General features: G+C 48.1%; 10 protein-coding genes across 10 annotated transcripts; 4 read left to right on the forward strand and 6 right to left on the reverse strand.

Moving 5' to 3' along the window:
* Positions 1–410: 410 nt before the first annotated feature.
* PMU1 (putative phosphoglycerate mutase pmu1) lies at positions 411–1,631 on the forward strand (the record flags this gene model as incomplete). The annotated part of the gene is made up of 4 exons (XM_049254532.1): positions 411–566; positions 631–849; positions 899–1,141; positions 1,212–1,631. The coding sequence occupies 4 exons, from the start codon at positions 411–413 to the stop codon at positions 1,629–1,631; spliced, it is 1,038 nt and encodes a 345-aa protein (XP_049106511.1).
* A 1,224-nt stretch (positions 1,632–2,855) lies between these two features.
* Positions 2,856–3,511, reverse strand: LOZ57_005504 (uncharacterized protein; the record flags this gene model as incomplete). Its single annotated transcript, XM_049254533.1, has 3 exons — positions 2,856–3,077; positions 3,141–3,407; positions 3,467–3,511. The coding sequence occupies 3 exons, from the start codon at positions 3,509–3,511 to the stop codon at positions 2,856–2,858; spliced, it is 534 nt and encodes a 177-aa protein (XP_049106512.1).
* Positions 3,512–4,562: 1,051 nt separating this feature from the next.
* SNF1 (Protein kinase) lies at positions 4,563–7,099 on the reverse strand (the record flags this gene model as incomplete). The annotated part of the gene is made up of 4 exons (XM_049254534.1): positions 4,563–5,113; positions 5,170–5,751; positions 5,821–6,656; positions 6,732–7,099. The coding sequence occupies 4 exons, from the start codon at positions 7,097–7,099 to the stop codon at positions 4,563–4,565; spliced, it is 2,337 nt and encodes a 778-aa protein (XP_049106513.1).
* A 772-nt stretch (positions 7,100–7,871) lies between these two features.
* LOZ57_005506 (uncharacterized protein) lies at positions 7,872–8,708 on the reverse strand (the record flags this gene model as incomplete). Its single annotated transcript, XM_049254535.1, has 1 exon — positions 7,872–8,708. One exon carries the CDS (start codon positions 8,706–8,708, stop codon positions 7,872–7,874), a length of 837 nt encoding a protein of 278 aa, XP_049106514.1.
* A 346-nt stretch (positions 8,709–9,054) lies between these two features.
* On the reverse strand, positions 9,055–9,849 carry ABZ2 (Aminodeoxychorismate lyase; the record flags this gene model as incomplete). The annotated part of the gene is made up of 1 exon (XM_049254536.1): positions 9,055–9,849. One exon carries the CDS (start codon positions 9,847–9,849, stop codon positions 9,055–9,057), a length of 795 nt encoding a protein of 264 aa, XP_049106515.1.
* A 511-nt stretch (positions 9,850–10,360) lies between these two features.
* TOM70 (TOM (translocase of outer membrane) complex component) lies at positions 10,361–12,437 on the forward strand (the record flags this gene model as incomplete). Its single annotated transcript, XM_049254537.1, has 4 exons — positions 10,361–10,691; positions 10,746–10,819; positions 10,874–12,119; positions 12,190–12,437. 4 exons carry the CDS (start codon positions 10,361–10,363, stop codon positions 12,435–12,437), a joined length of 1,899 nt encoding a protein of 632 aa, XP_049106516.1.
* A 616-nt stretch (positions 12,438–13,053) lies between these two features.
* On the forward strand, positions 13,054–18,458 carry LOZ57_005509 (uncharacterized protein; the record flags this gene model as incomplete). Its single annotated transcript, XM_049254538.1, has 8 exons — positions 13,054–13,697; positions 14,712–14,970; positions 16,198–16,305; positions 16,374–16,392; positions 16,464–16,672; positions 16,754–16,886; positions 16,953–17,013; positions 17,075–18,458. 8 exons carry the CDS (start codon positions 13,054–13,056, stop codon positions 18,456–18,458), a joined length of 2,817 nt encoding a protein of 938 aa, XP_049106517.1.
* A 630-nt stretch (positions 18,459–19,088) lies between these two features.
* LOZ57_005510 (uncharacterized protein) lies at positions 19,089–20,228 on the forward strand (the record flags this gene model as incomplete). The annotated part of the gene is made up of 1 exon (XM_049254539.1): positions 19,089–20,228. One exon carries the CDS (start codon positions 19,089–19,091, stop codon positions 20,226–20,228), a length of 1,140 nt encoding a protein of 379 aa, XP_049106518.1.
* Positions 20,229–20,554: 326 nt separating this feature from the next.
* Positions 20,555–21,013, reverse strand: LOZ57_005511 (uncharacterized protein; the record flags this gene model as incomplete). The annotated part of the gene is made up of 1 exon (XM_049254540.1): positions 20,555–21,013. The coding sequence occupies one exon, from the start codon at positions 21,011–21,013 to the stop codon at positions 20,555–20,557; it is 459 nt and encodes a 152-aa protein (XP_049106519.1).
* Positions 21,014–23,635: 2,622 nt separating this feature from the next.
* Positions 23,636–25,953, reverse strand: SLY1 (Vesicle trafficking between the ER and Golgi; the record flags this gene model as incomplete). The annotated part of the gene is made up of 4 exons (XM_049254541.1): positions 23,636–25,149; positions 25,202–25,584; positions 25,641–25,866; positions 25,914–25,953. 4 exons carry the CDS (start codon positions 25,951–25,953, stop codon positions 23,636–23,638), a joined length of 2,163 nt encoding a protein of 720 aa, XP_049106520.1.
* Between the last annotated feature and the right edge of the window lie 431 nt (positions 25,954–26,384).

Below are 26,384 nucleotides of genomic sequence, written 5' to 3' on the forward strand. Positions count from 1 at the left end.
GAGCAACTTGGGGAGCGCGCTAGGCCGCTTCGGGACTCCGACGCGCTGGCAGGGCCGGGATTGGCCAATCACAGCGCACCTGCGGGGGGTGAGTCATCGCTGATGTCATGCACTTGGCCGTATTGGGCGTAGTGCTGCGGGGGTATGACTCAGCCCCGGGCTCAGCCTGCCCGCGCTAAAAGCGGTCCTGCTGACTAACCACCCTCTCCTGGTCAACGATTGAGCCTCATTCATAACATCAACCACCAACAACCACCACCACACTTTGAAGCTAGCCAGCCTGCCCTCCTGACGGGTGCTGTCGTGATGTAAGTCACTGATTAACCACGCCACACTGGCCTCTCCTTTAGAAGTCGTGTGCATACAGCGACATCGCTTAACGGTTGGCGCTGCTCTCGGAGCTGACTGCCATGAACACCAGCCCAGGTTTAGTTGTGACCATCGCCGTCGCAGTCCTGGTGCTTGCGATGAACGATTCCGCCGCCTTATATCACTGGGAGTACTCTACTGTGCTAGGATATTTCTTACAAGATGACCCCTCTACGGATCCTGCAACATTTGATTATGTATGCACTACATCCAGTTGACTGCCTGGGTTGTCTGGCCCCTAGCCGTTGCTAATACGCCCAGGTATCTACTGCATTTGGTCTGATAAATAAAACTTACGACACAGACGCGTCATTTGACCCTGACCGCCAAAAATCCCAGTGGGACCGGTTTACGCACAAACTTCATGCCATCAATCAAACCGCCCCTGCTAACGTAAAGTATACATTGCTTTTTCTTGGAAGGCATGGTCAAGGCTACCACAATGTAGCTGAAAGCTACTATGGCACTGCAGCCTGGGATGTATGTAGTTGCTTCGCTATGATCTGAATTAGCGAACTGACACAAGTAGTGTTATTGGTCGATGCTAGATGGAAACGGATCCATCACCTGGACAGACGCCCACTTGACAGATCAAGGCATCCTTGATGCCCAAATAGCCAGACAAGCATGGGCAACTCAGATTGAAGGTGGAATTCCAGTTCCTGAGAGTTACTATACAAGCCCTCTCTACCGCTGTTTGCAGACCGCCAACATCACCTTTAGCACTCTTAGTTTGCCACAGAATAATCCTTTTATCCCTACAGTTAAAGAGGTAGGCAAGCATATACTAAAACTATCCCCGATTGAATTGTGTCTCGCAAGAGCTCACTGAGTACTGCCAGCTTCTCCGCGAAACTATCGGCATTCACACCTGTGATCGACGCAGTTCCCGGGAGTACATTAGCAACAGCTACCCATCATACTCTATTGAGCCCGGGTTTGCCCAGTCTGATCCACTCTGGGTCTCCAAGCTCCGGGAGTCCCTCTCTGCCACGAAAGACCGCCTTCGCACTCTATTGGATGACGTCTTCACCCATGATCCAAATACTTTTCTGTCTATGACTGCTCATGGCGGGGCAATTACTGCCATTCTTGAAGTTGTTGGGCATCGAAAATTTCCACTCGTCACTGGTGCAGTGATTCCGGTTCTTGTACGTGCCGAGAAGAAACCTGGTCAAGCACCGCATCGGGTCATTGAGCCGTGGGAGCCTCCACCGAAATGTGCTGAGAATCCTACGGCAACCCCACTGATACCTAATTGACCTTTCTTCTAATGCCTCAGCTTGTCAGATGACTATCTTCCCTCTTTCTACAAAAAAATCCCCTCGGCAGAAACTTAATGGTTATTCTGTTTTTCAATATCAAATTTGTAAAATCTTGTCGCCAAGTCACACCCGTACATTAGCAGACGTTTGATAGATAATAGCCTGGCGGAATCATTGCAGGGCTGGAAAGACAGAATGTCAGACTGCTACTGGGTACTGTCGGAAGCTCCTCCTTCCTTCCTCTATAGAAAAGACTACATATAATCCCAAATAAAGCGAGCGATTGGTTTTCGGCACTTATTTTATGTCTTAATGCCTTTGAGAAGGAAGAAGAATTTTCTACCTTACATAGCCTTATTTCAAAGCTTACCTTTACTATAATCAGGCTAATAAGGCGGGCTTTACTTGATGAGTTTTCAAGGTCAGCTATCCGTGAAGCTCTAATCGCTAGTGCTTTCAGGACAGCAGATGCTCTGTTTTTGACACTGTGGCAATACAAGGTGGATGGATACGGGGCTCTAAAGCATTTCATAGACTAAATAAAAGCTGGTAGGGGGATGGGACGATTTTATCTGATAAGATCAAGGCCTCACATGTAGTGGACGGATCAGCAATTATCCGAATCCAGCGCCAACCTTACCTAAGCCTAGGCTAGACTCTCTTATGACGTCGTCCATCCCCGTGATGGCACCGTTCACTGGCTACGGAGTACGCTAACTGGTTAAGCAGCCTTGGCATTCCCTGCCCCACTTTTGAGCCGCAACATTCAAACAACGAAGATCAGTGATTCGGTCCATTAGATATTAGCATATTGAACAGATATAACGGGCCAAGAATTAGTTGGAATGAATGAGCTGTGCAGCAGACTAAGCCAAGAAAAGGAATGCAGTAGCAAGACATAAACGCATATTAATGGACATATGAACTGTACATACATATACAATACCCTCTCCGCGGTGTACTTGGGGCATATGTGATTAGTATGGGAAGATGCTCCGACCAAATCCTGCCGTAGCATTACGAGTTAACAAATATGTTGTCAGAGCATCACATCCCTTCGACACAAGTCAGATATACCTCGTAAATCATGCCTTTTCGTTATTGAAACCCTGGACATCTGATCAGTTATGGTCCCTTAGGGTATCAGTGGTCAAATTAATCGCTTACCTTCTCTATCGTCAACAATAATAATCTCACCACCAGTTTCTTCTTTGGAGAAAATCAAACCTGGGACATTGGCTGCGGTGCAACCTTTGATGAGCGACGACGCGCACGGCCACTCATTCCCATCCACCCTCCAGTCATATTGATTGCGGAGATAATGGTGGTTACAAGAAAGGTAAACAGCAAAAACCAAAGGAACGCTGTGGCAGCCTTAGCTTCGCGGCATGTTTTACGTGGGGATCCTGATTTGTTGGTTATGGTATTATGTTGCAGAGCAAGCTAGAAGTAAAGAACGATCAGCTCAAAGAGGTGGTGAAAGGCGGCGGTTGGTATGAAACATACATCATTACTGCAATTCGGGGCATGCAATTTTGATGGCAAGGCCACCGCAGCACAGAAGAGGAACAGAAGATTTAACACGTCAACAATAAACAGAATAACCGGATGGATGGCCAATTTTTCACTAGCATTAGCTGCTATGAGGTAAAATAGCGTCAATAGCGCGAAGGCAACCGCGAACATGACATAGTTCACGGTCGATTGACTGTGGCCCCGGTAATCATTGAGCATATCGCCAATCAGACCCATTACAATGGTTGCAAAGGCGACCTATTGTAATATATAAATATCAGTTGGGCTCTATAAGCTAAAGGCCTTCCATTACATACCTGAAGTGCCCTGAGGAACAGGTTCACTGGCTTCAAAGGAATCATGTTGGCAATTTTGAGTCTGGATGTCCTCAATATTGATAATTTCGAACACGGTGATCTTCAATTGTTTCTTTAATCAATAGCTTTCCCCAGGGGTAGAACAAAGACCAAGTTGGCAAGTAGGAGAAGTCAATTCCTATATAACTGCTGTGTGTAGAAAAATCAGGGAGGACACAAATACTTCCAGGTCGGCCGTACCAATGGAAACCAATACGTCATTCTCGCTAATCTGGCCCGATGGAATGAATTGCGCCATGAAGAGCTCCTTTCTTGGCTGTCCAGGTTCATGGAGCCGTTACCAACGCGCCCCGGAAGCCAATGAAAGAGCCAGCGGCCACAACGCCACAATATACGTACAAGATACTCTCACCTGCAAAAAACAAGAACAAAAAGCTTGTCACCGAGCGGCTGCTGATCTTAGCTCCGATCAGTTTGCCTCCAGCGGGCGAACGTTGCTTAAGAGCTTATGCAATTGACGCGGGGCTACTTCGTCGTCGTATCGCATGTCTTGATGAGAATATAGTATTTAAAATACTCTTCAGCAGCAACACACTTACTTCATCCACTTCATGCTTTTGTTTTTAGATAATGCACACCAAGTTCAGCCATTTTCGACGAGGATGATGTCGAAGCCCGCCTGCAAGGGTGACCCATTATACTGTATGGGAAGCTCTAGCCTTCGAGTAACAACCTTGAAGATAACTGGACCGCGGAAAGTCCAATAGATTTTCTAATTAACTTTGACAAATATCTAGAGTCATGGAAGCTTGGGAATTACTCAACAAGCTAATAAAATCTTTGTAATTCAGTGTGAACGGATACCGCATGAAATTTCGCGACGCTCATGAGGGCACAAACGGGTTCACTGGCAAACACGATTTGCTGCGCATGCTTCGACGACTGATCCTTAAGCCATTACTTTTGGTCATCATAAGTCACAATGATGTCATCGAGTAGATCCTCATTAAGTTATGTTAAAGGAGATTGTTGAGGAGAATATCGTACCACTGGTCGGGCGCGCCGTCAGGTGGGCAAAGGGTAGGTCGGTAATCGGCTAGGTAGCGGCAGCTAATTGTGCAACAAGATCAGACGCAACATCGAGGAAAGGATATGGGCTTGTAATTTCTTTATCCTTATTCCGAAACCGTTTGCTAATCGGACTCCATTCTGTTGAATTCCCCTCGCCTTCGATGCGCACAACGTTCTGATAACCATCACATTTAAAGTCGACCATATAGTTGTCTTGCTCGAGCTGATAAAGCTGGATATCGACAAAAACCCAAACACCGTGGTTTAAAGTAGCCGAATAAGAGGATATAGAGGAAGTAGTAGATATGCCGGCGTTCGCCGGGCTAGCCTTGTCGTCCGCCTGTAACACACCACCTTTGAGACTAACTCGTCTTCGAAACTCTTCCAGGTCACTGCGGCTGCTATGTGTGCTGCTAGCTGAGCCAGGGGCTAGCACACCTTGCTTCAAAAGTCGAGCACGAATAAACCAAAGATCTCTTGGAATATAATACTCGGAGGGCACATCGCGGTATTTGCGCTGAAGTGGGCCAGGAATTTCTGAAGTAACTTCTAGAGCCCGATCGATATCATGGGAATCTGTACTGATAGTTAGAATACCTGAAATATATCAAATTCGATCTAAGGAAATATACCCGATTCAGCCGGTTGGATCTCCCAAACACCCCCTTCAGCCTTGATTGCCTTATACAGACAGAGCATGGCTTCGTACGGTAGGTTACGCGATCGAATTCCGAATTGCCACTTCCGAGATCGTTTGGGCTGGGTAGGAGTTGGTGTATGTTTCAGCGGAGGATCAAATTGAATTTTTTCTAGGTCAACAACGCTTCTGGAGTGCGGTTTCAATGCCCTGGCAGTTGCGGCCTGTTCTTCTAGCGATAGTTCTCCAGAAGGAGCAGAATATTCAGCAGTTTCGATGCAGGGGGCAGGAACAGGTGCATCGCCTTGCAATTCACGACCTGCCCGTGCGGGCCTCTCCTTTGTTCGTTGCTCCATGATTTGTTCATGAACATAGGGAAGACTAGTTGGTAGAATCCGCACATAGCTAGCGCGAGCTGGGGAGCGGGCCGATGGAGTAGTTATAGCCAAGGGGGGCATGGGTGAATCGTGAAGAGTAGAACTTCCGGATTTGGCGCCCGTCGCAAGGCTACGTGGAGAGGCCTCTTGAGTGTCCTGTGGTCTGAGAGATGATGAATTACTATCAACCTCCAGTGGGGCTTCGCCGCCAGTTAGTATCACATAGTGTGTCTATCGTTAAAGAAGTAAGCAAGGAAAAGCAGACTCACAGTTCGTTTGCATCATCTCATTTTCGACAATAATAAAGAAGGCATCTTTAATCGCACTAGGTTCGGGTCTTCGTAAGGCATCTTGAATGTCCTCTTTTCCGTAACACATTGTTCTCTCAAGTTTTATAATGGCATTTTCACGAATTCGCTCTCTTGCAGCTGGAGATTTTCCTGGTGCAATAGAGCGAAGATCAATAGCCTTATTCGGATCTGCCCCTGTAGCGACGAACTCTTCCACGGGGTGTTGAAGGTAGTTTGGCAAGTTCTTCTTAAACCAGGAGTCTCGCCGAATTTCAGAGATAGTTATTCGATGGACGGGATGAACTTGTAACATCCGCCGAATTAAGTTGGCTGCGCCAGTGGATATATAGGATGGCATGTAAAAGTTACCGGCAGAGATTTTTCTAAAGAGACTGGGTATATAGTCATCATCGAAAGGCAATTTACCCACCAAGAGCACATATAAAATGACACCACAGCTCCATACATCGACTTCTGGTCCCGCGTATAGTTTTCCAGAAATAACTTCTGGTGCAGCATAGTTTGGACTGCCACAGCTAGTCCGTAGGAAATTGCCATCTGTCATGATATTGCTCAAGCCGAAATCAGCGATCTTAACATTTTTATCACTATCAATCAAGAGATTCTCGGGTTTCAAATCTCGATGTACGATCTTATGACGATGGCAATATTCCACGGCACAGATTATTTGTTGGAAGAATATACGGGCTTCGTCGTCGTTACATTTGCCGCGGCTAACGAGATAGTCAAATAGTTCCCGCTCCGCATATTCCAAAACCATGACGATGTCTGTTTTTGTCGCGATAACGGTGTATCTGTAATGAATAAGATTATGACTGGTCAGTATTTATTACTGAATTAAATTGTCCCTGGGTAGTAGCATTGCGTACAACTTAATGATGTGCGGGTGCCTTAAAAGTTGCAAGTATTGGATTTCGCGCTCAACCCGGCCAACCATATCTCTCGATAACAATTTCCGTCGTGAGATTATCTTCAGCGCAACCTCACGCCCACTGGCCTGATGTATAGCCAATTTCACCTTTCCAAATGAACCTTCGCCCAGTAGTTTCTTTGTCTTGTACTGCTCGAGCCGCTGCATGTCACGGGCTGTCGCGGGGGATTGTTCTGAGGGAACGACGTAAGGCCTAGAAAGTGGCGGTATGGGTGGATGGCTATGAGAAACCCGGACATCTTGACCAGCTCTTTCGAATGTGGGTAGGGATACTGAGAGGTCTTCGTCGTCAAAGGCGGCGGCCATGGCCAACCGAAGACGCTGTAGCGGGGTTTCACCGTGTGGGTGTCAGTGCTGTTCGAATAGTGGTTGGTAGTACGGTGTCGCTGGTTGGAAACCCAGGCCGCAAAGGTTGGCGTCTGTAACAAAGGTGTGTGGAGAATCCTTCTCGACTTTTCGAGGCTTGTGAAGTGGTAAGATACCCAGGGAGAAGAGGTCACTACTAACTAGTCTAACCAACCAGTGAGACGATCTCTTGCCTTGGCACGTTCAATATACACAGTACAGAGTGTAGAGTCGTGAGCTATCCACCAATAGATGTCCAGTAAGTTCAACAAAATACAGACGGAGGAATTAATCACCAGAAATTAAATGGATACAGAAACATGATGAGTGAAAGATATTTCTTTTAGATAATGCGATAGCTTACAGTAGATATAAAAATTCGGGTTGGGCTAAAAAATTTTGAGTCTTTGTATGTATAGTAGTAGTTATGTACACATATAGATATGTAGTTACATACATAAGTTAGTGAAATCGTACAGTATGTCGCAAAGTATGAAATCGGTCAAGTATCTACAGTTGCAGCAATATTCTTTTTGCTTGCGCCATCATATAAGAGGGAAGTGAAGACACGTGTAAGAAATAAAATGAAACATAAGATATAATGAAAGGAGAAAAAAGCTGCTGTAGTTATTGACCGATAAAATGGGAGAGTGTGTATTACCGAAACCTCAAATGACCCAAAACGCCTCGCTACATGGCAAAAACATTAAACACCGGAATGCGGGCCGACAGATCAGCTATCGTCTTCTAAGTCGGTATGCCGGTGGGAGTGTTGTTCTTTAGCAACGCCACGAAGCCAGACACGTTGCCAAGGGGTATCATTCTGAGGGCCGAGAGTAGCTTTTTCATGGTCATGTCGCATCCCATCAAGCACGGCAATGATCCCGCCGTGCCGTAATCGCTCCAAAACCATATTCATTCCCTGTTTACTCTTCAAAACAGCATCCCTCGTTCGTTTAACTCCAATCAACTCGATTGTCCGCTGAAGGCCTGCTGTAGACCAAGCAGCCAGAAAGCTTCTTTTTGGCTCGTCATCGGAATCGATTGCTGCATCGGACCTATTCGATCGAGCAAGCATTGATTGGCCAAGGCGAGATTTAAACGTCACAGTCGTCTTGACAGTCGTCCATTCTTCCCGTTTGTCGTCGACACTAAGTGCTGAGGAAAAAGGAAGTGAAGTTGAGCTCAAATCGTCGGACCGAAGGCAGCGTCGATACAATTGCTTCTCCACCACACTTAGGATTCCAGTCCACTCCATATTGCGCGACTCGGTTTCCATCCAACCTTCCTTGACATCCACGACGCTGGACTCGAGGATAATGCTCTGGCCCGAGTTGTCGGCGCCGCCGATGCCTTTCGGCAGCAATTTCAGCATTGCGGAAGGGATTTTCGACCGCTTGAGATGCAGACGAGTAGTATGCAGGCGCTGGGTGTTGGGATCAACATAACGCTCAATGACATCGGAGGTGAGCACATGGCGAGAATAGGGGTTGGGATAGCGAAGAAAGAAGGCAAGGGAAACGGCGGGGAAGCTGTAGTCGTAGTTGAAGGTGTTCTCGAAGAACTTCATGGTGTCAGGACATCAGCATTCTCCCACAAAGCAGCTGGTCGTGTAATAGAGAGGTAGCGTGAAGGGTGGGCGGTGCAATTGAGAGGTGGTGGGAGACGGCGTGCTGTCGCTCGTCCGTCTTCCGTTCTTTGAGGTTTTCGAATGCTTTTTCTTCAACTGTCTCCGGCCTGCGCACTGGCCAATCAGCGCCGGGACTTTACTGCTACGCTAGCCCTCTTTTGGCAATAAAAGCGGGGATTTCCAGGATGAGTAATAAGCTTCAAAATGACTAATGCGAATGATTATATAAACATTGCCCGTTCAGGAAAGGAGCCACGCCGCCCAGCCTGCCAATCAGGCGACGGCATCACGCCAGTTGCAAGACTGCCCTGACGAATCCTCGCACGCTGTTGCTCAGCCAGACGTCCTCGCCGTTCACCAAGTCGTCGATTCCAACAACCTCTTCAACGCACAGGCCTTGTGCCAGGGCGTATCGTCTCGTCGTTCCGTCGTTGCCACCGCTGCTCAGCGGTGGCGTTACCCATACATCTTCCAGCCCGGATTCGACTTCTCTGGGGCCTGTCTGTCTTCGGCTGCGCTTAAAATACGGCGTCGTGATGCTGCCCTCCATCACTTCGCCCGTGGGGCTATAGATCAGCACTTCGACCGTTTGCTGTGGGAAATTTATTCCTGCCCTTTCCCGCGAGGCATTGTATGCTTCACGCTTGGTGGTCTTGTGTCTTGTGAATCGCGTTGGTGGCGTGAATTTGGAATCAAGCCGTAGCACCCATGCTGGAGGTGGATGGCCTTGGTTGAATGGATGTGAGTCGTTACTCAGAGTGGGCAGAAGAATATCTGACGCCCGAGCTTCAAGTGGCGCAAACTCGGATGTTATGTTCCCTTGCTGGTTTACCAGCACCCGGATGCGCCATGGTTGTAATTGGGATAGGATTTCTCCATTAAGTATATCTAGCAAGCCTTCCCGGCCTCGTTCTTGAAGAGCGGTTATAGCTCGGGTCCACTGGAAGTCAGTTGCCGCGGATAGCAGGCGGTCATAGTGGTAAGGCAGAAGATAGTAGCCCGAACCCTGTACTGTAAGAACAGGGTCGTAGCGAAGGGTGGTGATGATCTGGAAGTTAGGAGAAGCGCTGTTGCCCGCCATTGAGACCATGAGTCAAAAATGGTGTGGCCTCAAGGATTGGTTGGGGTATACTACCGCATTCCTCATAGTCGACTATCCTATTAGAAAAAAAGTAAAAATAGCTCCAGTAATTGAGCCGTAGGTCTTTCTGCTCTCAAAGTATTATAAGATGCGGCAGCTGGATTGTTCTGCGCGCTGAACCATGCACAAGCTTACATAATCCCGCCTTTGAATTTTCTTCCATAACAGCTACAAGCTTCCAGTTAGTTATGTACAATACAAGCAAAGTCCAAGTTCTGCAGACAAGTGCCAGCGCAGTTTTTCTCGACTCTCTTCAGACCTTCATTGTATTTTCGTGGCTGTTGTTTCAATAAGTACTCCGTACATGTCTTGTAATCTTGGATTCCTGTTCCCTGTTTGATTACGTCCGACTCGCATCAACATCTCCATCACCTTGCGAGAATCACCCTTTCCCGCCAATTGGGCCATCACCGTTCGGTTTTCTGTATAAAAGTTTTATTATATCGCTATAATGTCATCTAGTGTCCCTTCGCAACCTGTTGTTGTTCCTATTCCCGCGGCCCAAGCCGCCGTTGTCGCTGCACCCATTCCTTCGCCTTCCTCGTCGTCACTCTGGGACCGCGTCTCAAAATGGGCATCGGAGCATAAAGCTGTTGTCTATACAATTGCTGGAGTAGCCGTTGTCGTAACCAGTGCAGGTGTTGTATATTATTTATCCGACACAGGGCGAGTATCAGCTGCGGGACACGGCGAAAAGAGAAAGAGCAAGAAGGAACGTCGACGAGAGAAGAAAAAGGCCGAAGAGGAGAAAAAGGCAGAAGCCGCAAAGGCCCTGGAACCACGTATGTTGCCGTACTGTGAACCCCTTGATTCGTCGTGAAATTAACCGGATGCAGAATCAAAACAGTCAGAAGAGCCGGAAGAGCTCCCGGAAGTGGACGAGACGTCCGTTGAAGCATTAGACGCAGAGGTAATTATATAGTGAAAACTATCGCTGCACTATGGGCTGATTAATGGTTTCCAGACTCGGGCTCTTTACGCGAGCAGATTGAAGGCCGCCGGTAACAAAGCTTTTGGCTCGAAGGACTACAACAAGGCAATTGAATTATACGGCAAGGCAATATTATGCAAACCAGACCCCGTATTTTACTCCAACCGTGCCGCTTGCTACAATGCCCTTAGCGAATGGGACAAAGTGGTGGAAGACACCACGGCAGCAATTGCAATGGATGATGAGTATGTCAAAGCCATGAACCGAAGAGCAAACGCCTACGAAAAGCTCGAAAAATATAGCGATGCGCTTTTGGATTACACTGCTAGCTGTATTATAGATGGTTTCGCCAACGAGACCAGCAAGCAGGCAGTGGAACGATTGCTCAAAAAGCTGGCTGCTCAGAAAGCCAGTTTCATTATGGAAAAGAAGGGCAAAAAACTTCCGAGTGCCACCTTTGTTTCTAATTATCTTCAGAGCTTCCGACCGAAATCAAATCCAGAAGGCTTGAGCGAAGACACAGAGCTGGATGAGGAGAGCGGCATGGGCCAACTCCGAAAGGGTTTCCAGGGCATCGCCAAGCATACCAGTGATGGCTATGAAGAGGCTGCCCGCGCTTTTGAGAAGGCCTTGGAGTTAGGCGAGCTGGCCAGCCTCGAGCCGCTTGCGTTAAACATGCGTGCCACCTTTACTTACCTCGCCGGTGATGCAAACGCAGCTCTGAAAGACTTGAATAAAAGCATTGAGCTAGATCCTCTTTTTGTACAAAGCTATATCAAACGAGCCAGTTTACATCTCGAAATGGGCAACCAGGAAGCTGCAGCGGATGACTTCGACCTTGCCCTTGCGCAGAACAAGGACGATCCTGACATCTACTATCACCGGGCCCAGCTGCATTTTATCCTTGGAGAACTAGCTGAAGCTGCTAAGGACTATCAGAAATCGATAGATCTGGATCGAGACTTCATCTATTCCCATATTCAACTCGGTGTGGCACAGTACAAAATGGGCTCCGTTGCGTCTGCAATGGCTACGCTCCGACGAACGCTGAAAAATTTCGAAAATGTTGCTGATGTATACAACTACTACGGGGAGCTACTTCTTGACCAACAGAAGTTTTCTGAGGCTATTGAAAAATTCGACAGAGCTGTTGAGCTCGAGAAGAGCAACAAACCGTGGGGAATCAATGTGCTGCCTTTGATTAATAAAGCTCTTGCGCTGTTCCAATGGAAACATGACTTCCAAGAGGCTGAGAACCTTTGCCAGAAAGCTCTCATCAGTACGTACTCCGCCCCAATTTTGTGTGAAACCAAAGTTCACATCAAATTTTTTGCTAATACTCAAGATAGTCGATCCCGAGTGCGATATTGCGGTGGCCACTCTCGCCCAACTGCTCTTGCAACAGGGAAAGGTCTCGCAGGCACTCAAGTATTTTGAGCGAGCGGCTGAACTCGCGCGCACAGAAGCAGAAGTCATCAACGCCATCTCGTATGCCGAAGCGACTCGTGCCCAGCTCGACGTGCAAGACCGGTACCCCAAGCTCGCGGCACGGTTGGCACAGATGGGAGGGGCACCTGGTCTTGGCGGGGTTTTCTAAAATTTCAACCGCTATCAAGACCAATGGGGTTATAAGGGGCACAATTTAGAACGGAGGAGGAGTGCTATACAGTGTACTCTAAAGTAACGCTGGGCATACAATGATCGTTTTCTTCTCTGATAATGGCGCTCTTTAGCAGCATCATGGACTGTTCCATGACGTATGTGGTTTTCTTTGGCGCAGATTCTTGATAGTTTCTACCAGTTATGGCTCGCTTATCTCGTTTGTATGTATGTCCAAGATGTGTTTTGATTTGGTTCGTGTCTCATCTACTATCTCCCTGTCCGTTGAATACATGAAATTTTATTCTCCTCTCTCCTTTGATACTTCTGAAATAGGGCGGAACGAAAAAAAACACTCAAGATCCGTTGACGTCCGTTTCCGATCCAACATTTTGGGGTTTGGCGGAAGGTTGCCTAACCTCAGTCTGCCCAAAGCTTCATCGATGACGATCAAACGGGAATTTGACTTCGCAATGATGCCATCATTCTAACAGGTAGGAAATTTCTACATAAGAACCCTTTTGCCTCGCTTCCACTGGTCACATTGCTCATGGTTTTTTCATCCTTTCGTGTCGGTCCCAATCGTTGATACCTACTCTGTACAGACCTCCAAAATGACTAGGCTGGATACTTCATTCGGTCGTCAGACTGAGGTGATTTTTGCCATACTGGTATTTGCTATCCTCGATATTGTTGCTGTTTCCGCAGGGATAATGGTGATTGGTATTATTCTTGGCAAACCCTGGCTGGAGACAGTATGCGGCACTGCACGCAGCCTGTTTATTGCGATTTTGGTTTTAGGAGGGATTGGGTGTTGTGAGTCGATATTCGATGGATTGCGTCTCAACTGGATTGCACACAAAATTCGAAAGGTGAAAGAACTCTTTGAATTGAAGGAAAGTCTCAGAGCCCAGGCTGAATGGGTAAAATTTATGGAATCCCAAGCGCTTGAGCGCGACAAATGGATACAGAAAATGAGCTGCGCTAAATCGGAAATGGTACAGGCAGGAGAAACAGAACGTCTTGTTGAAACTAAAGCGGCTACCTTACAAACATGGCAGACATGGCTATCAGACGGAAAGAAACAGATCAGGGAGCTGGCGCGAAAGCAATACCACGAGCGGTCCGACAGGCTAGAGGGACCCAGGACGCGAGATTACGAAGTGTCTGCCCGCCGAGAAGCCAGACTTCTCGAACGAGACCCCGTCAAGTTTGTCTCGGAGCGGTCAAGGGTGGAGGATTGCAAAATGCTCCACGGGTGCTGCTCCAGACAGTGTGGCTGCTGCTTAAGGCCCCGGTATGTCCTGGAGAGTGGGAAGCTGTCCTATTCCCACTGCACATCCTGGTGCAAATGCTGCGCGAGAGAATAAAATGGAGTCGAGCAGTAGGCGAAACCAACGGCCCAGTCCGTGAAACCGACAGTACGACCGCACCGGGAGCGCCAGGGCGGGCGTAAGGGAATATCGCCGGTTTCTTTCTTCCATTTTCATATCAGGGAAGGTAGTTAACTTGTTTACTCCGTACTAGCAGTTGGGACAAGCTTTTGTCGATCAGCCGCGCCCAGGGAACTACCTTTTTCCGACCGCCCGGTAACGTCGGCAGATCAATAATCCGCCCCGTGCATAAAACTTCGATGGCCCAGGCGTTAGTGGCGTTTTTAGAGTATCGAGCACATAAAACAGCTTTATTTTCATTCTATTTATCTTTTACATTATCCCCTTATAATTACTATCGTAGATCTATCAGTAAGCAGCTTGCGCCGGTGCTATTTAGCGCTGCATTTCAGATGCTTGGATAGACTATAACTGTCATTGCCTCTGCCTTCCGTGGAACTCTGGACCAGAACCAACCCCATCTGCGAGAACCAGGTTTTCGCTGGTCCAGATGTTCTTTTATTATGATTATGAGATGACGTCATGAATATGGCCGTCGCCACGATAAGTAAGACTACGCCGGCGTCTACAAATGCAATACCCATTGACTCAACTAGCAATGGCGAAGTACGCGATTTTCCGTCCTATTTTGACGGCCATTCCGTTGTAACGCAAGAATACCCCCAATATCCAGCCTGATTCAACATTTGCCGCAAACATGTCCGTCTCTCGTCGATCCACCAACCCGCGCGGCCCGAAGCCCAATGTCACTTGCATGGGGTTGTGTATGTACGGTATTGGAGCAGGCCTGTTGGGCGTCGCTGCGTACGTATAGTTTGCCCCAGGACTGTCTCTTATCCGCCCAGCAGCGGTGACGAGGCTGACTTCTACCATCGCAGCGTGACCGTCGGTGAAAAGGTTGAAAGCTATTTCACTAGCCGTCCAGCATCTCTCGTACCTGGCCGTGCGCTGGAGACTCTCTTAAAGCTTACTCCACGGCCAGATAGCGAAATACGATCGCTCACCTTCGTTATGAACACTGCGCAAGGTGCAGTGGCCGGCGTAGTGCGTGCGATAATGAGCTTCAATGGAATGCGGGGGCCGATTGCGGAGTTCATGTTCATGGGCGTCAGGCTGATGGTTGATCAGGTATTGGAGGTATGGAGTGGCGTTGGCGCGTGGCCTTGGTGAGTGTCGGTTCCCTTTCTTCGATTTGGCGGAGGGCTAATGGATGGCTGGTAGGCACTGGCCAGTCAATGAGCAAGCATTCGAGTTGCTGCATAAGGCGGTCTATGCAATCACCACAGGATACATCATGGATCGCTGGATAGAGTGAAGATTCAAGTTTTCATCGCTATATTTGCTTGTCACTGCACTGTGATGATAGTACACACTCCAAGTAATATGGGCATGGTGGATTTGACAACGATGCCGTATTGTGCGTAGGCGCCCTGAAGGTATTTAACTGTATTTATCTACACCTTATGCGCTGTGCACTGTTCAGATAGTGTTAGAACAGACAGACAATGACTAATGCTGAGTGATCTTTAAGGTGGTCACCTTTTTAGTCGAGTTGCTTAGTCGTCTGATAGATAGCCACATAGCTAGCTAGGTACGGGAAATTCCATGGCGAGGGAGCTGAGTGCTGAATCAATATTGTTTGGCATGGTGGCCTCCAAAGGGCAGTGAAGACGCAGCCGCCCACGTAAGGAGGTTCCGGTAGCTGCCTACCTAGTCAGCAGACTGGGCCTCCCTAACCGGCACATTTCCGAATTTGGTTAGAGTGCGGGGATGCAGGGCCCAGACTAAAACTGGCCGGCTGATGTCATTCTAACTGACTATGAGCGCGGCTGATGACGCAGAAACAGTACTGTGCAAGGCCGCGAGCCGGCCAACGCTGGTCGAGAGAGCGGTTAACTACGCGAAACGTAGCCTACTTGCAACTAACAACTAACTACCGTCGGGCCCAGGCTCACGCTCCCGCGGTTGCAGCCAGTGGCACCTGGTTGGGCCAGCGCCGGCCAACATATGTAACTAACCCGGCGCCAAAAAGTCGGCCTACAAGAATACCATGGGGGGCAAAGAAGCCGCTAGTGGAATTTTCCCGGCAGGCCGTAGAAACCTTTGGGAGAGTTGTGTTCCGTGATTAGGCAGCGTTGCTCGAACAGGCTAACAGCAAGGTGTAACTAACTAACTAACTACCTGATCTTGCCCCGCTGCCCACTCCATCTCAACATCAGGTCAACGCCATCTCCCTCTGCACTTCACTTCTCTCTAGGCCACACCTAGTCTTCCTGAGCTTACTTTCTGCTCTTGATACGTGCATGAGTGACTGTGCCCCTTGAAACCAGGCTGGACACGTGGTGCCCTCCTTGCTGACCTCAGTCCTCGAGCCCAACTGGACCTCTACTGGCTCATCATTTCGACCCCCCTTCTCTCTACTTTTTACCTGAACACTGGTGCCGACTCTTGCGTATAGCCCTACATTCGTCGGTGAGTCTCTCGCTGTCATCAGTGGCTCTCATGCTGCTAACCTCTCTCATGACTGATTCTCCTTGCAGGCTATGGAGAACCACCAATGTTCGTTCACCCGCCCCTTTCTTGATATCTATCTATCGGTTGTGCTGATAGCTGGCTATTATCGAATCTAGTGACTTTGACCATCTGGGCCTTGGCGGAGGATGGCAGGCCCCCGATCGATCGATCGATCACCTTGGATGCGCATACTTATCGGGTTATTCTCGGCCGCTCGTCTAGGGTTGAAAGCAAAAACCTCATTGCAGCTCCCGACAACCTGTGGTTTGACAATCCAGTCCTGTCCCGCAACCATGCCGAATTTGCCATCGCTATCCAAAATAAGGTAGTAGCATCTCCTATCTCTCTCTAGCTACCGTTGAAGGGAACCAACTCACTGATTACTTGCCTTGTATCACCTTTCTAGGATGTCTACATAATGGATACAAACTCGATGCATGGGACATGGCTGAACGGCGTCAAACTCTCCTGTGAGAGAAGAGCCTTACTTATGGATGGAGATCACATAACATTCGGGGCTGATGTCACCCGAGGCAACGGTATACTAACTGCCGTGAATTTTCTGATAAACTCTCGTGTATATTGCTTGCTGACTCTACTCCTAGATATATATGCGCCCCTTAAAGTTCACGTCAGCCTTTCTTGGAAGAAAATTGATGATGCAATGTTCGTTTTCATTGTCTATTTACCCTAAAATTTGCGCTGGCTGACCAATAAACTGGGGCAGGATTAATACGATTGAAGGTGTGCGCCCTACTCGACGAATCCAGTCTTCCAACACATTTGTTGCACCTGATAGTGACTACGACCCGGATGAGGATGGTATCCCAACTCCAGAAAACGTGGGGGGTCTTGAACTAGAACAAGTAGAATTACCAAGGGTCATTTCTGCCAGATCCGACGTTTCCCTTGTTGATGAACCCACTACTATACCCGCAGAACGCCCCCTTTTCCTGGAACACACCTATGATTCTGCAAACTCAGATATATGTTCGGTTCTAAAAGATAACACTCCAGACGTCTTTCGGAACCCAAAATTGGAAGTTGCAGCCGGAAAAAGCGATGATAGGGGGGATGCCACCGAGACTATTGTTGAAATTGAAGAAGCCAGTGATTTTATTTCGGATGAATTATATGGCCCAGGTACAGAGTCTACTTTTTCTACCTGTGAAGACTCAGAGGGCGGCATAACGCCTGCATTCTCGGAGTCAAATTTTACGACCGACGGCAGTATTTCCAACATCTCTCCATTCTCTGCTTTTCTCGCCAAGGCAGAAGACGTTGCGCCGACTACCCCGGAATCAATGAAGTGTAATGATCAGCAAGCTCCCATCTCCAACCATAGTACACTAGCGCCACCAATTGCGGAAACTTTGGATTCCTGTGAGAAGTTGGTTTATCATACTCCCGAACGACAAGATACTCCTAAACCTACGTCCAACACTACTTCATATCTCCATATTGCCTCATATCCAGCACGTTTATCTGAGTCTACTAGAGCTGCTTTTAGAGGATCAACAAAGGGTCCAGGACTCCCTGGCTACTTACCATTCTTACTGAATGAGGAACCTTCCAATCGGTACAAAGATGGGCCTTTTTCTGAGCCCACACATTCGCCCTACGATCAGCGAGCGGGAGACCCCATACATATGGAAGCAGCTAAATTGCCTCTTTGTCCGAATCCGTGCAGCGTTGCAGTACAACCCGACTCCCAGGCAATGCACAGTTTGGAAAGTGGGTTTAGGCCTATTCTTGATCCGATAAATAATCCATCGAAGCGAAAACTTGGTGAAATGGAAAGTGAAGCTCTGCAGGGTGTAGATTCATACTTGAGCAGTGAAGAGATGCCTAATGCACAGCCGAAAGACAACCTACCAAGTTCTCTACACCTCGAAACACAGCTCGAGGCTACCAATGAATCGGACATCCCCTCAATCCCCTCATCCAGGCATACTAGGAAACGTGCAAGAATCAGCGAAATAGGGCATCGGCCAGAATCCGGAGTACAGAATTTGGCTCGTTATGCGATAACTGCCGCTGCTGGAGCGATCGTTGGTGGTGTAGGAGTAATCATAGGTCTTGCATCCCTCCCCCCGGACTTTTTCAACTGAGGTGAAGCTCAAGCCAAAGCAAGTACTGCACAAAATTATCTCATATGTTACTTATTGAGATGCGTGATGTCCCTCCCTGTTTTACTATCATTTTTTCATTTCTCGGCGTAATCTCTATGGGTGGCAATGGAAATAGGAGCCTCTTAGTCTTACATGTCGATAAGATTTTAGTATGATACAGTAACTGTTAATTCTATGCATTTGCCTTTCATTTTGCAGGCCTAGCTACTCTTTACAAATCTTATCTCCCATCTGCCATTAGCCGATCTTGGCCTGTGAGAAAGAAAGTGTTTGCTACCAGTCAGCAAAATGCCTTGTTGAGACCTTTTAGGCCATAAGTGCTCCCCTAAATATGCTTTGTTCAAATTGTTTGGTACAGCCTTAACTCTGTCCCATCCCGGCGAAAACAGGCAACTCCTGAGCTGGGCGATCGCCTGCAAAGAGTACAGCTGTGAGTCATAGATAAGGTAATATAAACATAGTCCTTTTGCCCTCTTCTTCTTCTTCTTCTTTTTATTCTTTCCAACCCACAAAATTGTTTTGATTTTGTTGACAACCTCAGCCTCTATTATTATTTCTTTGACAACATCAGTCCCTATTATCAAATCAAAGCATCAAACATCATTGAGCATGGCGGCAATTTCAGTGGCAGAGTTTAGAGCCACTTTGCGGGCGGCAATAGACCGCCGAAAAACCCAATATGCAAATTTCTATGCATTCCATTTTCGTTGGGAGGATGATAATACGGGTGCGGACCAAGACAAGAAAAGTTTTTGCGATATGACTCACTTAATGGGTTTTCCCAACCCAGATGTCTTTGTAATCCCTAAAGATATGGCAACGCCTGGACTTGAGGTGATGGCAAAAATAATTGACTTATTTAAGGCTGGGGCAACTGCATCAGGTCAGTCAATCCTGCTAGTGCATTATTCTGGGCATGGGGGCCCAAATAATCTGGATGAACTTGTGCTCTCCAGTAGGTCTGGTCAAAAGATTGCTGCTGAACAAATCATGGGGAGCATTATCAACACAGGAGATCCTGATGTGACTGGGATTGATGTCGTCTTTATTTTTGACTGCTGTTATAGCTTCTTGACGACACGCACTGTGACAGAGGAGCCCCGTATTGTTGAGGTTTTGGCTGCTAGTAACAATAATGACCCTGCTGTGTTTGGTGCAGGTCCCAGAAATTCTTTCACATCCAAGATGTTCATTGAAATTCACTCTGCGGCACAAGCAGAAGCCACATCTGTGGAGATGGCAGATGTGATTGACACCCTTCAAAACCAATCTTCATTGAAGAAGTCTGGCCATGCAACAAGACTTGGTGTGGGTTCTGTTGTTTTGCCTCTGCTGCCAAATAGAGCTGGCATCATAAATAATCCAAACCCAAGTGAGTCTGGAATGCTTGCCACATTCAGCATTCATGTGGGCAAGATCTTTACTAAGGCCGAACTGGAGGACTTAGGTGTCTGGTTAGCCAGTATGCCAAAAGTCAAAGGTGCATCATTGAGGCTTGAAAGCATCAAGCAAACACAGTCAACAGTTTTTATCTTTGAGGCTAGCCGCTTGTCCTATCATCGAATCTGTGGCCTTCCAGGAGTGACATTAATCTGCGAAAATTTCCTTGTCAATTTTGATTGGTTTTTTCAGCCGGCTCCTCCTCAAACTACCACTCCAAGTCAAAGCGGACGGCCTATTAGAACAGTCGACGAGAATATACCACCAGAGGGTCAACGCACCAAGCCCTCATTTCCAAAGAGAAAGTGAAATATTGAATGGGACACCAAATTAACAAGCCGGAAAGTGCCGTACACAGACCAATGCAGTCGCATTCGCAGCACCGGCGGCGTGTGTACGGCACCGCGTACGGAGTACAGGGCGCTGCAGGTCAAATGCGGAGATCTGCGTGAGGGTGGGAGGTGTTCGTGACGCCTCTGGTTTGGGGGCGAGATAGCGTCTCGGGGCTGCGCTAGGGGCGGGGCTAGGCGTCTTCCAGCGCCCGCAAGCCCCAGAGGGCCCGTACGGCCGCCGACGCCCCGGACCTCCCTAGTCTCTGTAACGAACCGTGTAACGATCGCGTATTGCGTCGTGGGTCACCTGACGACACGGGTAATCGCGGCATTTCCAATAGCAGCGCATCTGACGTCCTCGTCGCCTCTTCGATGCCATCTTACCATTCTCCGCCCTGCCGCCTCCTGGCCAATCTCCCCGCATATCGTGGGCATCTCAGATGGTCCTGCGGTCTGGTGGCCCCCGATCAGCTTCAATCTGTTCCCCAGCATGGTGATGGTCGGGATGCGGGCCCCTTGTCGCTGGGCGTCTGCAGCCACGCCCAACTGCTGGGATTGCGCCGCCGTCACCTTGCATCCGGCACGTCGCCCTTTGTGCAGGCGTCCTGTGACGAGAACGTGGTCCCCAATGACTGGAGTCCCTTGAGATATGCTTGGAAACACACCGGGGCCGGTTTGGACGCGGCCTTTGACGCCCACCCGTCGGTCTTCGGTACCTGGTTCCGTTGAGCTACCGGCAATTGGGCCTCCACGGTTATTCATGTCAATCAACACCTCGTGCTCGCCAATTAGCACTCCGGCCGTATATGCACGCTGCTTGAGGGCAATCTCTCTAGGTGATTTGCTCTGTCCGCCCAGAATAATTCCATTTACCCTAACCACTGCTCACCCCCCCCCAAAGCCGTCTAGGCATGAAGTTTGCAGTCGCATCCTGTTGTGAGAGGCGTTTGAACCTGAGTTGTTTACATCTGCCACGTTCACGGCTAGGTTGCGGCACATAGTTCAACTTAATCACAGTGCCGGATAGCCAACCCGATGTCCAAAGACCACCTTGACTGGGTATTGACTACAACTTAGTTTCCAGGCGTTTCCGACTCAAAATAAATTCAGCCAATAATGCCTACAAAAGTCGCTCTCGTGTTCTGTTTTGATTCTGTCACATGAGGACCCCATTTTCTGGCGGCTACGACTGGTTATTATATCGATTAAACATAATTTCGGCCTTATTGAAGGTAAGACTATCGCCACTGACTGCAGACCACTTATTGGGTGTATTTCAGGGCTTCCCGTGCACTCCGACTCCCGCAAATGCTGCTTGAACTTAATTGGGAGCCCTGCAGGCCGACGCACTCCCATCGATTATCCCGTTATGTCGATTGCCACCGAAAATCTGCCACAATTTGCGACTCTGCCATATTTCTTTGCTTTGGTGGCAATTGCCTGTGCCGTAAACCGAAAGTCATCCTGCCCATGACCGCCTTTATCATAATACAACTACAAGACGAACCTTACCACGGCACCATATTGTCTTCAATTTCGGGTTGCACAAGGAACCGACCTTTTGCATGATATACATACATGAATCTGGCGGTGAGAACTGATTATCCTCGTATCACTGACTAATGACACTTTATCCACTCTATGTTCCGCACATCTGGGATCGGGAGTCAAATGGCTTGCGTTTATCAGAGCACGGATAGCTCTGATAGCTTTCATTTTTTACGAATAGTACAGGCTCTCGGCTGTCTCCGCTTTGCCATGCTTTTTGGTGGCCCGTCCATTTCACGTTTTGTTATATCTCTGTCCGATTAAATAAAGGAAAATTAATTCATCATCGCTCGTCATTGCATATGGCCACGTGCCAATCTATTCTATCGCTTCAAGAGGGCACCGATGGCTTCCTCGTGTTACCATTGCAAACGAGAAACATAGTTGATCCTGAGATATCCTGCCTTTTGAACAAATCATTGCTACCCTTGTTCCATTTCAGCCGTCTTGTCTTGAGCATTCAGATTATCTGCTGACCGCCCTCTTTCTGTGGGCCTCAAATAGCCTATTGCATAAGCTGAAAACGTGGCATTGTTTCGTCTTTACCTTAGAAGAGATCCGAAAAGCTTTTTTCATTTTCCAGGCTTGTGGCTTTATACCATTACGGTGCTTCCATTTAATGTCGCTTTTAACATCCTTAGCTCGGGAATAACCTGGAATTCTTTGGCCCGAGCCATAAAAATCAAAAGGAAATTGGCATTTTCCCCCTCTTCGGAGTAAAGGTGCATGCTGACGATCACTCTTGGTCAATACGAAACTATTCAAAAGCTATGTGCTCTATTTCTAGGAGTTTATATATTGCCTCCTGCCCCCCTGTTTCGTGTATATAATATACATATATATACACTTAACAAATAACCATTTGTTGTATTTTCGGCAACTATAAACTATATCCCCCCCCTATCTCTAGTATCGACTGCAAAAATGCCCCAAACGACTAATTCCACTCCCCATTCTTGTGCAAATGGTAAGGCGGTTATGACATGTCGGGTCTGCGCTGGTAATCCACCGAGGTAGACTCTTCCCTGCGCCCCCATGTTCAAACATCGACTAAGAGATTTAGGGTGAGAGGTAACGCCTGTACAGCTTGTCAGGGATATGGATTTAATCTCTACCCCTGCCCTCGTTGTCGCCCGGGGCCAGCGGAACCTTCATCACAATCAGGCGCAGAGGGTCGGCTATCTACCCTTAATGCACGCTTCGATCCAAATGCAGCTCCGGGGTTGGGAACAAAGACGGACGATAAACGCCATGGCGGCGGCCACGGTGGTTCTGGTGGAAAAGGTGGGATTGGAGTGACCGGTGGAAGATGAAGGTACGTTTACGTTTTTGTAGCTATAAAGAATCTAGACTTCTTATAAGACCGACCTAACATCCATTCCCTTTATAGCGCAACGGACCCTATCTTTTGTTTTAACGCGCGGCATTTCTACGCTACCAAATCACACCGACGGTTTTGGTCCATGAAGTTGTTTAGAGGCAAAGCTACGGTTGTCGTTTACTTGGTCATCGGGTCTGCGGGAGGGGCCGTGACCTATTTTTTCTAGAGCTTTTGGGGTTATGAAGGTAGATCGAAGAGCAATCTTCAGAGTACATGCATAGTTAGTCCAGACGATTAATGAATGTGCATGTCTGGTGTTGGGATCTAGGCCAAAGAATGGGCTATGGAGTTTCCTCTTTTTGTTACCAGATGGGCGAAGGGCTATGGAGTACTGCGTGTCAAATCTCTGAATAGCAAATTACTACGGAGTATGTTGGTCTGATACTTATATTGTGTCGGTAGAGATGCACAGTTTACTGCCGTGCAAGCCAGCAAGGCCACTTGTAGTTGACTAATTAGCTCTCTTTTCCTAGCGGTTCCAAAGCCTCCCTTAAGAAGTCACCCGCATTCAGGAGTTCTGTGCTGCCATAGACAACCCTTCTTCGCAGAGTGCCGTTTGTAGCGGTACTCGTACCACCGCTGCCACCACCGGCCCCGCCGCCGGACGTCTCCGCACCGCCAGTCCGACGCACCCAGTCCTGGAGGTTCCCATACTCTTCCATGCTTCCCCCTCCGACGGTAAAAACAATTGCCTCATTAAACCCTTGCCGACGCTGGCCAAAAGTCGCGGTTGATCCTGGTGCTAAAGACCCGAGGGAGCTCGACACCCCAGCTTGCGCAGCATTTCGCGACGAGGCTGCAGAAGGAGGTATAGCGCCCCGCGCATTTGCACTACGAGGGTCAAAATAGAGATAGTTTTCGGTTTTGGCTATGGCGGAACTGGATGCCGATGATGGATCCATGATAGACTCGGTAATTTTGGTGAGCGTAAGATCCTTATTTACAGGAAGAAAGTTCTTCACGCCAGAAATCAGAGAGTCGAAATTTGCGCCAAGGGCGCCGGATGCGATACGGTCTGTAAGACGGTTCGAGAGAGACGAAAACCCCTTAAAGAGATCAGAGGAGGGTTGTTGGGGGGTAGTAGTAGAGGTAGTCATCATTGTCATCCGAGTTATTTCGCGCACACGTTTAACGTACGCAAGGGAGCTGATGTCCTTGCATCCGGCCTGCATTAATGCCTCTTCAAATCGACCAAGTTCGGCTCTCGAGAGGTCCGACTCTATGCTGAGGAACCATATTAGGAAGAGTCGAAGCTTATCTGTTGGGTTATTTCCACGATTCGGGTCGGCGAGGATTTCTAGAATCTGCTGCTTGCTCTGTTTACTTATATTCTCCTCCAACTGGAAAAAATTATCCAGTTGACGATCCTTGATGCCCTTGAGAAGGGAAGTGGCTATATTCATATGCATATCCAAAACAGCCTTGCGTTCGCGGAGTTCGGGTAACAACGTTATGGCCGCTTTTAGATGCTGAGCCGAGGATGCTGTGTCGTTTTGCAGATCCTCGATGGAGGACGCACCCGTCTTCTTGGTGATATCAGTTGCATCTTCTTTGTATCGAGTGAGCTCAGTATCAATATCCTCAGCGACTTGTGGAAATGGTACTCCTGCATTGCGAACCCAGAAAAAATCGTTTGCGGCGAGATCGTATGAGCGTTTGACGGTTCCTTTATCGGGGCTGGATTCATCAATGGGTGTTTCCAAGGTGATACGGTTGAGATGCATCGTTAACACGTCATGAACAAGAGATTGATAGGTCCAAGAATGTGACAGCATCGGAACCAAATCGACATTTCGGTCAGCTATTATAAGTACCGGTCTGGCCGTTGGTACCCCAAGGCCCCTCTGATTCCCGGCAGTGAAAAGATTGTCCTTTGAATTTAAGATATGATCTCGAAGTTTCCGATCAAGCTTTGTAGCAATAAGCTCAGCCGCCCCACCTTTTGGGCATCGAATGATCGGGATGGCCCCTGGGATCTAGTAAGTAATCAATGTGTTCGTCATGCGACAGGGTGAACTAACCCATGGTAACGCTGACACTAAAAAGGCCGCTTACGATTTTATCCACTAGTATGTCAAGCTCTTCGTCTTTCGTTTGTGCGCTATTGATTTTCCAGTATGTATCTTTACTCATGCCTAGGCTAAAAAGCTCTGGCTCTGCCACTATAAAATTCAAATATTGATCGTAAACTTGGGCTATCTTTTCTGAAGTGCCTGTTGAGGCAATCTGAGAGGCAAAATCCTCTAAGAATGGGCGGGGAACCGAGGAAAGAAAGTTGACGTATGCGGGGGCATATAGGCCCTTTGAGAGATCTGAGGTGACAGCTTGTAGATTCTCAGCGGTTGGCTCAACAAGATATAGCACAGGAACATCAGGGATGGGATATCGGCGTGACTTGATGTTACTACTTGGAGTCAATACGTGCGCTTTGAGCTATGACGTGCATGCAGGCTGACAAACAGATGAATAGTAACACCCCAGCTTCGGAGGTCATTTACCCGTAGTACACTGCTGATAACATCTCTGCCCAAATCATCAAACACCAGGACTTTCCACACTGGATCGCCATCTTCATTCAGGAGAGGGGCTGAGTGTGTTATGAGGCCATTGGAGGAAGCAAGTTCATTGCCAAATTCGGTTGTTCGGACAGGGTCATGATTCAAGTTTAAGATTCTCTCAATTGTGCCTATATTTGGGTCAGGCTAAATATGAACAAGAACTTCAAAGACTGACCGATTTGTCGCTGTCGCAAGGAAAATGGGCTGGCAGCCATGGTGGTTAGGAGTTCAGAAATCAACGACGCATCACCGTAGAGAGAAGCGGGAAACCATTCGAGTTTCTAGAGCGCCTTCTAGCTGAACCGTTTATATCAAAAAATACCGTTAGTCCTAATAGAGAGTTTGAATGACCCTTATCTCAATCGGCCATGAGGATTGTGACATGGAGAGACCAACAATACAGCTTGGATGCAGACATAGTACTCCGTACTCCGTACTGTTGCCAAACACGTGAATCTGGGATTTTTATCGGCCCGATAACGCGTGTTAGTCATCGGCTGACAAATGACGCCTGAAACCGGCAAAACCAAATTTCGACCTCATTCCTCTCTCGCTCTCTCCTCATTCTTTCTTTCTCTCAACTCCATCCAAGCCATCAAAGCACTTCCATCTGCTATTGCATTGTTATTGTTTTGTCGAGTTGCTT

Source organism: Ophidiomyces ophidiicola, assembly GCF_022830035.1.
Source record: "Ophidiomyces ophidiicola strain CBS 122913 chromosome Unknown scaffold_28, whole genome shotgun sequence".
NCBI lineage: Eukaryota > Fungi > Ascomycota > Eurotiomycetes > Onygenales > Onygenaceae > Ophidiomyces > Ophidiomyces ophidiicola.